The sequence below is a fragment of the Empidonax traillii genome, unplaced genomic scaffold, assembly GCF_003031625.1.
Source record: "Empidonax traillii isolate 1590-97213 ecotype Southwest subspecies unplaced genomic scaffold, ASM303162v1 scaffold561:size787514, whole genome shotgun sequence".
NCBI classification, from domain to species: domain Eukaryota; kingdom Metazoa; phylum Chordata; class Aves; order Passeriformes; family Tyrannidae; genus Empidonax; species Empidonax traillii.
Genome location: NW_020955754.1, coordinates 296157 through 306317, shown reverse-complemented (window position 1 = coordinate 306317; position 10161 = coordinate 296157). Strand labels below are relative to the sequence as shown.

The window sequence follows — 10161 nt, the reverse complement described above, 5'->3', positions numbered from 1 at the left end:
CCGGGGCAGGGCCAGGGCTGGTTTGGGGGGTGATATTTACGGGGAGACTCAGCCCCCCCAAACCCAGGGAGCCCCTGCACCCATTAAACACCCCCATGACGAGTCCAGCTGCTCGAGGCATCTGTTAAAAAGAAAAGGAACCCAAAAAGGGACAAAACCACCCCCGAAAACGGGGGGTGGGGTTGGAGGGGAGGGTGGGTTGGCTCTGGGAACCCCTGTTTTTTCGAGGGGAGGTGCTCACACCAAGGAGCCGGCTCGGCTCTGCGCCGGCACCATGACCGGGACGGCGCCCGCCCGGGCCAGGCTGGAGGGGGGCAACGGCCCCGGGGGGGCGGCCGGGTCCTGGTGGCGCCGGGAGGTCCCGTTAATGGCGGGGGGCGGGGGATTGGGGGGGCGGCCCCCTCCCCGGGGCGGGGGTCCCCGGTAGCTGCCGGTGGCAGTGAGGATGGAGGTGGTGTCGGAGGGGGGCCTGGCTGCGTAGGGTTTGTCCCGGCGGCCGGCGATGGAGGACAGCGTGCTGGTTTTGGAGATGGTGTCCGAAGCAGGGCTCCTCGGCCACGACGGGGTTTTGGGCGCCACGGCGTCCTCCCTGCCAAGAGGGGAGACTGTCAGACAGATTGGCACCGGGAACCCCGTCATTCCCGGCCCTGGCATCCCCTCCCCGAGCAACGGGGCCCACCGGGTTGAGTAGAGTTCCTAGACCGCCAAACGGGGGTACAAAAGGGAATGGGGGGAAAACAGAGGTGGAAAAAGCCCTCGTTAACTCTGAAACCTAATGATGACTGGCCAGGGACCAATAACTCCCTCCCCACTGTTGATTCTGAAATTTAGAAAAGACCGGCCCGAGGTGGAAACCTCCTCCTCCCCCTTTAACGCTGACATCCCGCGAGGGCGATTGGAACCTCCCCCACGAGAGGAGCCTCACTTGATCTCGTTGGCTCCCTCCTCCTGGCTGTCACGTTTCTTCCTCCTGTAGCCAACAACCCGCTGGGCAAAGAAGATGATGGTGGCGAGGGCGCCCAGGGAGCCCAGCACGGCGCCGGCGATGACTGCTTTGGTGCTCGCTGCCAGAGACACAGAGAGCTCCCTTAAGCACGCAGGGACCCCACGGGGACCTCATGGGGACCGTGTCCCCCTCTCCCCGACCCTGCGGACACGTACTCACTTGACTGCACCTCCAGGACGATGCTGCACTTCTCAAAACCCGCCGGGTTTTTGGCTGTGCAAACGTAGAGACCCGACATTTCCAGGGAGAGGTTGGTCAGCCTGAGGGTGCCCCTGGTCAGGTCTGCGGGCAGAAAATTAGGGTTGTGCCCCACAGTCCCCCCATCACCCCCCGCTCCTCGTGCAGGGAGTGGGCAAGGTTGAGGAGATGAAGCCAAAGAATCCCCCCCAGCTGAAGCTTCAGGGGATATTCCAGCCCACCCCGCTCCCTCGGTCCCCTCCACGGGTGCCACCTTACCCTGGGCGGGGGGGAAGAAGACCTGCGGGGTGGGGTCCGTGCGCTCCCACTGGTACGTGGGCGAGGGCTTCCCTTTCCTGGAGGAGCAGCTCAAGGTCACGTTGGCGCCCACGGTGGGGTTGCCGTGCAGTTGGCAGGCGGGGACGGCCGGCGGCACTGCGGGCACACGCGTTAGTCCCGGGGGACGCCACGGGGAGGCCCCGGGGAGCCGCGGCGTCCGGCGGAGCCTTACCCAGGACGGTGAGGTTGATGACCCCGACGTTCCTGCCCATGGGGGTGGCGTCATCCACGACGTTGACGGTGCAGATATACTGCCCCGAGTCGCGCTCCCGCGTGGCGTTGATGAACACTGAGACGTTGTGGGTGAGGACTGGGTACAGGAACCCCACGCGGGGCTTCAGCTCCGTCTCCTCCACCTTCACCACACCGTCCAGGTATGTCAGGATCTGCACGGGGAAAAACACCCCCTTGGTCCCCTTGGTCTCCAGAGAAGGTGAAGAAGGAGAGAAAAGCCCCACAAATCCCAAATTCTGTGGAACAGTAGCTGCTGCAGGAGCCCCCTCCAGCCTCACCTGCTCTGAGCATCCTGGACATGGGAACTTGTGGAACATGGGAACATCTCCCCACCGTGGGCACCATGAGCATCCCCCATCATGGGCACCAAAATCATCCCCCCCCCCCCATCATAGGCACCTCCCCTTGGTGAGCAACGCAAGTATCCCCCCATTGTGGGCATTTCCCCATTGTTGTGGGCACTATGAGCATCCTCCAAAGGCATCTTCCCATCACGGGCATGACAAGCACCTCTCTGTTGCAGGTATCCTGGTCATGCCCCCAGTGCAGGCATCTCCCTTCATGGGTCCAGTGATCCCTTCCCTATCCTGGGCACCTCATGAGGTCATGAGGACCATGGGCATCTCCCCCAGACAGCATTTCCTGCTGTGAACACCACAAGCATCTCCCTGCTGCAGCACACTGTGGGCACGACCTCAGTGTGGGCATCTAAACATCATCATGAGCCCTCCCCATCAAGGGCACTGCCCCGTGGGGGGCCCTGTGAGCTTCACAGCATCGTGGCCCCTGCCTCATCATGGGCAACATGATCTTCCCCTCATCCTGGACACCACCCCATCACGGGCACCACAAGCAGCTCCCCACTGAAGGCATCATGAGTTTGCCTCCATCACGGGCATCCACCTGTTGCAGGTACCATGGGCACCATGAGCATCTCCCCCACCATGGTGATCACCACGAGCTTCATCCCATCATGGGCAACTCCTCACCATGGGCATCACTGTGGGGACCACACAACCCCCCCATGAGCATCCCCTCACTGTGGGCATCTCCCCATCGTGGGCACCATGAGGTTCCCTCCATCGTGGGCACCTTCCCATGGTGGGCACCCCATCACAGTCACCTCCCCATCACAGGCATCCTCCCAGCGTGGGCACTGCGGCCACCACTCCATGGTGGGCACCATGAGCATTCCCCCATCATGGGCACCACCGTATCACCAACACCACGAGGACCCCTCCCCTGCCATGGCCACCTCCCAGATTGTCCCCCTCTGTCCCCACCCCCCCAGCCCCTCACCCCTCTCACCTGGAAGGGGCCAGCATTCTCCTTGTCCAACAGCCAGGTGATGTAGGGTTTCTTCTGGGAGTGGCTGGTGTACCAGACGGGCAGCACTGCCTGCTGCCCCTCCACGGCGAACACCGAGCCCGTCCCCACGTGCACCTCCAGCACGGCTGAGGAGACACCTGCCCGTGGGAGAGGGAAGAAACCAGGATGTGACTCAACCCCAGGTGCCACTTCTCCATAGAACCTCACTGACTGTGGGAAAACCTCCTCGCTCCCAACGGAAAACCCGACAATCTCAGGTTATCACCAGGAAGCTGGGCCAGGAGGACGTTTTGCCTCCTTCCCCGGCATGGGAAGGGCTTTCCGGCTGCTCCAGAGGATGCAGAACAATGCTGTTCCCTCCCATCCCGCTTCCCCTGCCGCCCAGGATGGGAAAACCTCCGGCACAAATCCCCCCTCCTCCAGCAGCCAGACACCCCCTTTACCTCAGTACTGGGGTATCCCCAACCCTCCCATGGTGTTGCATCAGATCCCATGGGATTTATTTAGGGGAGGGCCCATATGCACTCCACGAGCCTTCCCCAGCATCTCCCCTTTTTGCTGCCAATGCTAAACCGGGATAGTTCATAGGTGGCTTCCCCTCACCCCCATCCCATTCTATCCCAAATATCCCATCCCAATCCCCCCATCCCCGTGTCCCCAGCATCCCCCCAAACTCCACTGGGTGGAGGTGATGGGCTATCAGTGGGTACCACGGACCAGAGAGAGATGCTTGAGGTTATTCCCCAGCTTTGCCTGGGAGGCTCAGCCAGAAAATTAATCGGCTCAGGGAGGCTGAGTTTGTGCCGGGGTTGGTTTGTTTTTCCCGGGGGAACATCGCGGCCCTGCATCCCGGCGGCTCCATCCCTGCATCCCGCCCATCGATCTGTGTCCCCGGCTGGCCCCGCTCCTGCCAGAGCCCCGGGGACGCTCCGGATTGGGACGCAGGGCGGAAAGGATGATGCTACCCCATCATCCCAAATCCTGGCTTTGGAGGGAAAACCCCCTGTGCTGGAAGGATTTCGGGAGCCTCCACCGACGGCCTCACACTTTTCCCTAAGAGCTCAGAGGTTGTAATTGGATTTTTCCAGGGTGGGAAGAGGAAAACAAGGCACTGTGGGGTATTTTTAGCCTCCTCCCGCATCCGTTCATCCCCCCCTCCCGGCAAGGCATCGGCGCCGTTTCCTGACGGAGCCTTCCAGCTCCAGGCAGGAAACGCTGCTCCGGCTGATAAGTCTTCTCAGGAATTAAAAAAAAAAAATAAAAAAATAAAAAAATAAAATTTCCCTTTCTCTGGTGAAAAACCGGGAGAAATCAGGCCCGGTCTGGTGAGGATGCGTAAAAATAGCTCAACCCGGGCTAAGAACATAAACCCTTAAGTCCGGGGGGGGGGGGGGGAATGCCCAAGGCACCTGCGGGTCCCAAATCATCGATATATTATTAGTATTATTAATTACATCAAGCTGTGGTATCGAATCCAATAGACAGCATGGAAAAATAATGTTAATTATAGCGCATTAATATGTAACTACACAGATAATGGTATTAAATTTAGAGAGTGTGGAAGGAAATATGGGATGGCGACTCATTAAATTGGAATTTCCAGAATAAAATAGATCATCGAGAACATATAATTTATAGTAATTATAAATATAGGTAGATTTTAGTGAGAATAGGGATAATAGTGGTGATGTGAGAGTTATAATGGTGCTCAGAATAATGAGAGTAATGATTAAAGTGAGAATAACAATTAGAAAGGTTATAATAACGATAAAAGTGATATTATTAATGATAATAGTGATAATTATAATAATAATAGTAATTGCAATAGTGATTATAATAATTATAAAAGTGATTACAACAATTATAAATCATAATAATAATTGTAACAGTGATCATAATGATAAAATAATAATTATATTAATAATTATCAACAGTTATATAGTTCATTAATTATGCAGATGGGATCATTAAATGATGCCACAGCCCCTAAACCTGCCTACATTCCCAACAGCTGGGAAAATCCAGGTGTTTTCAGCCTGGCCCGTCCATTATTAGAGATAAAATTGTGTTAAACTGGGATAATCAAGAAGAAAATAGATGATATCCAACAATAATATCACGATTTCTATTGGAAAATAGATGATAGGTTATACACACCTTGTGGAATAATTATGAATTTGATTGTAGTTTAATAAAAATAATTAGTTCTAATATTTATAGTTATATATTATATTAGTTATATTATAATTATAATAGTTATTTATATTACAATAGCTATTAAGTAATAGTTACTATAATTATAATAATGATAATAAAATAGTGATAATAGAGGCAATGATGATGATGATAATAATAATAATAAAGAAGTTCATTAATGATGCAGATGCCATCGATAGATGACTCCTAAACCCCTGTACATCCCCAACACCTGGGAAAATCCAGGCTTTTCATCCCACTCCCTGCATCAGGAGCAGTTTTGGCCCAGATGCTGGGCCAAGGGGCGCCGAGGAGGGGCGGGTGGAGCTGGATCCGAAGGCCGCTCGCTCCCCCAAATCCCATTTTTGTGTCGCATTTGCCCCAAATTCCTCAGCCCAGACAGACGTGACCCCAAAGAGGGCCGGGAGAGCCGGGGCTGGAGCTGCAGGCACGGGACCGAACCCTCTGGCACAGCCCCAGCTTTGGCCACCTCGACACTCCAAATCCTCTAATGCTTTAACCAGATCGAAAAAATTAAGCGGCTCGCGGCGCTCATACATGTTTGGGGGGGGCCCGGGCACCTCCTGCCTGCTCTCTGGGCTCAGAAACCTGGATTTTTATCCAGCTGCCCTGAGCTAAACACCTGCCCGGCTGCCTTCCCTCCTCTCCAGCCCATCTGCTGGGATTTTTTTTTCCATATGGAAAACACAAATGAATTTAAATTTACCTTTAAAAATACCTTTACTCGATTGTTTGGGGGTTTTTTTGAACCCATGGAATAAATAGTTTTTTTAAACTATCACTGCAAACATTTAAAGTTTTTTTCCCTATTGAAAGGAAAAAAAATCCCCACTTTAAATTTCCCTTTGAATTTTTCCCTATGGGAAAAAAAAAAAAAGAAATCACCTTTAAATCCCTGCAACCTCAATATTAATCCCCGTGCTGATATCAACCACCCCGTTCTCATCCAAAATCGCATCATTTCACCCCAAAAAAGCTGTTTCCCAGCTCACAGCACAGCCTGAACCCCTCAAAAAAGCAACACCCCCAGCCTCCCCAAGCCTCTGAGCCGTTAACTGTACAGGGAATTAAACCCCGGAGGCGGTTGGGGTTTGATGACCCCAGTTGATAGGATTAAGGCGCTGGAGTCATGTGAAACCCAGACCCAAATTAAATCCCAAAAGACCAAGCTCGGGATTTAAAATACACAGCGGGAATCTGGCCGGAAAAAGGACCCCTAAAAAAGCTTGGAAAAAGGTCAAGGAGCATCTCGGCCCTGCGACGCAGCCACTTGCCTTCCTTTTTGTTTTTTCTCGATTATTTTTGGTGATTTTTTTTCCCTCTTCTTCCCTTAACTCCAACTATTTATAAACGGGCAGATAGGAGATGCCTGGCTGTGGAGCAGTGTCCGTTGGGAAAATCCACAGCGGCATTTCTCACGACCCCGGGGGTGGGGGGGTGGCAGGAGGAGTCGTATCCTCCAGAGAGACCAAATTTGGGGAAAAAAAATTAAATAAAACAATAATCATACGTGACTTTGCTATAGATGGAAACGCACTTCAACCCCTGCTGTGGGAGAGGGAGGCAGGGATAGGATGGGAATGGGAATGGAATAGGATCAGGAATAGGATAGGGGTGCGATTGGCATGGGTTGGGGATGAGACTGGGGTGGGATTGGGGATGGAATGGGTTAGGGAAAGGGATTGGGGATAGGACTGGGGATGGAATTGGGGATGGGATTGGAATGGGAAAGGGATTGGGAATGGAATTGGGGATAGGATTGCATGGGATTGTGATGAGGACAGGAATGCCAAACATCACCCCTCATTTTGCTTTTCCCCATCACGATCCTGTGCAGATCCCACAGGACGAGGAGGGACTGTTTGAAAGTGAATTTAAAGGAATCCCACACATTTTGGGTTCAAAAGTGACTTTCTGCTGCATTTTTGCTCTCTTGGTCCCCACAACGTCGCATCCCAGGGCTTGGGCACGACTTGTTTTGGGGTAATCCATCACGACTCCATGCAAAAAACCCTGTTGGGATGTGGCAAAGAAACACCCTGGTGGGATTTAAGGACTAAGAGACCCCCACACCTCGTCCCAACACCTTTCAATTAATTTTTATCAGGGAAGAAAACCTGCAAGGAGGGACAAGTGGCGGTTCCAAGACCCCCACCCAGCATCCCGCTGGGAGGAAATGCTGCTGCCATTGTTTTTGGGGCCGTTTCCTTTCCCCAAAGGCCTCTCGGCTGGGAATGCCAAAGGATATTTCCCTTTGGAGCAACTGTGGCGTTTCAAAAAAAAGTCAAATAGGGTGGGAAAAATAGCGAGGGGAAGGAGGGAAAAACCCGTGAACAGAGAAGGGTTGAGACTCCTCACCTCAAAACCAGTTGGGGTGACTGTGGAGCACCAGTAAACAAGGGAAAAGGAAACCAAATGGATTTTTTCCAGCTCGACGCCACAGGGGAATTATCGGCTCCAACACATCGGAGTCCCCGGGGTGTCCCTGCATGGCTTTGGGTTTGGGGTGCTGGAAGGTGCCATTTGGCAGCTTCAAGGTAAAAAATTGCTTTTCCAGAGGGGCCCCAGATTTTCCCCACTCGGGACACCCCTAGATTGGCCCCCCCACCTGCCAACCTGCCTGCTGGGATGAGGGGACTGGGGCCACTGACAGGGATAGGTGGGTGCTGTGACTCCCCCGCAGTACCCCCAGGTCCTGCCCGATGCCACTCTAAAGCTTTCCAGGGTCCTATCCGGTGGGTCCGGGGGTCTCGGGCTCCCGTGCGTCTTGCTGGATGCCCCCGGCTGCTCCACGCCCTGCCCCGGTGACCCCCGCGGTACTCCCGGGTCCTTCCCGGCGACCTCGCAAAAGCTCTCCCTTGTCCTTCCCTGTGCATCCCGCGTCTCCTGTCTCCTGCTGGCTGCTCCTCCGCGGTACCACCGGGTCCTGCCCCGTACTCGCCGCGCTTCCCCGCGTCCTGCGGGGTGCCACCGCTTCTCCCGCGTCTCGCCGAGCGCAGCCCCGGCACCCTCCGGCTCCTCCCGCTGCGCTCCGGGTGCCGCGTCTTGGTCGGTGCATCCCCGCTACCCCCGCGTCCTGCCCGGCGCTCCTCCAAAGCTCTCCCGCGTCCTGCCCTGCGGCCCCCGGTTCTCCCGCATCTTGTCGGGTGCCCCTCCCGGTCCCCGCCGTGTCCCGCCCGGTGCCCCCCGATGCCCGCGGGGCTCACCCAGCAGCGCCGCCAGTGCCAGCGCCGCCCGCCGCAGAGCGCCCATGGCCGGAGCCGCCGCCGCAGCAGGTGCCGGGGGGGGACCGGGAGGGACCGGGGGGAACAGGGAGGGGCCGTGGGGCGGGGCCCGCAGGTGGGGGAGGTGCCTGGCGGAGAGGGCGGGGTGTATCCCCACCCCACCCCATGGGGGTGTCCCATCCCAGACAGTGACAATGCCCCCACCGCTGCCCCCAGCCCACCCCTCCCAGGGGTCCAACCCCATCTCCACCGTCTTTGGAGCGATTAATTAATTATATGGGTTATTATTAATTATATTAGAGTTAAAGGGGGCGTGGTGCAACGTGACACCCCAATGTCACACTCCACCACCCGAAGGGGCACAGGGACCCCCAAGCCCCCCCATTCCCATCACTCCCACACTGGCAGGGCTAAGCATCCCATCCTGTATCCCTCACCCTCATCCTGCCACCACCCTTTGGATAAACGCATCGATCCTGAAAAACAAATAAAACGCCAAAAAAAAAGGGCAATTTTGACTCCCTGGTTTTCAGGAGCCCCGGGGTGGATCCTCCCTGGCTCAGCCAGGGTTATCCTGGTCCTCAATCTGAGCAGGGTCAGACCTCGAAGCCCCAGCGGAGATTAGACACCGGCGGAGGAGGAGGAGGCGGTGGGGGCAGAATTAATCCCTTCTCGCCCTCTCCTCCCCCCGTAAATCCAGCCTGGCCGCCGGGATTGCGGGATCTGGGGAGCGAGGAGGCTTTGGGGGATCGACCTGACTTGATCCCACAGGGAACCGACCTCTCCTTGCTGACATTCTCACCTTGTGCTCTGTCCAACGCTTCCAACTTGGCAGCGGCTCTTTGGGGCAACTCACCCTGTGTGGGGGCGATTCCCTCTGTTTTGAGAACGGGGAGGGTGGGCAACCTCCTCCCCTTCCTCACTCCATCTCAGGGCTCAACCACATCCGAAGGCAACGTTGGCTTCAAGCCAGGCAGTGATCCTCACTTTTTCAAGGATTTCGAGCATCTCCGCAAGGAAAGGAACTGGCTCTGGCAGCACTCATCCCCTAAAATAAATAAACACCTCCTGATAACGACCCCGGGAACGAAGCCCTCATGGGAGTATCCACTGGGAAGAGCTCGGCACCTCCCCAAATTCCCCCTCGGAGGAGGAGAAGGATGTGGGGAAGCCCATAAGTGTTTGCTTGATTTTATTAGGACTGACACATTCATCGTATGTCACAACGTCACCGATGGATGAGCTCCAGGAAATAAAACCCACCGGCCCCAGTGCGGGGCTGGACCAGGAACACGCTGCAAAGGCATAAATGCGTCCTCCCCCACCCCCCTCCCGCCCCGTCCCCCTCCCCACCTTCCCCTTCTCACAGCTTTGATTGTATCCATAAGCAATGGGTTGACAACAAAACAAATAATAAAAATAACCATCATGTTTTCCCAGCTGCCAGGTTATTGTCACAGAGAGTTATGGAAATCCATAAGGGAAAAAAAAAAAGGGGGAGCCAAAAGGAGAAAAAGAAAGAAAAAAAGAAAGGAAAAAAAAAAGAAAAAGAGAAAGAAAAAAGGAAAGGAAAAAAGAAAAAAGAAAAAAAGAAAAAAAGACAGAAAAAAAGGAAAAAACAAAAGAAAAAAGGAA

The 10161-nt window shown here is 54.8% G+C and overlaps 1 protein-coding gene across 1 annotated transcript; it reads right to left on the bottom strand.

Moving 5' to 3' along the window:
• Window positions 1–6: 6 nt before the first annotated feature.
• Window positions 7–8556, bottom strand: ESAM (endothelial cell adhesion molecule). The gene is made up of 7 exons (XM_027897811.1): window positions 8509–8556; window positions 3065–3222; window positions 1695–1908; window positions 1463–1618; window positions 1166–1288; window positions 926–1064; window positions 7–589 (listed from the first exon to the last, which is right to left on the bottom strand). Exons 1-7 carry the CDS (start codon window positions 8552–8554, stop codon window positions 238–240), a joined length of 1188 nt encoding a protein of 395 aa, XP_027753612.1. The 5' UTR covers window positions 8555–8556; the 3' UTR covers window positions 7–237.
• Between the last annotated feature and the right edge of the window lie 1605 nt (window positions 8557–10161).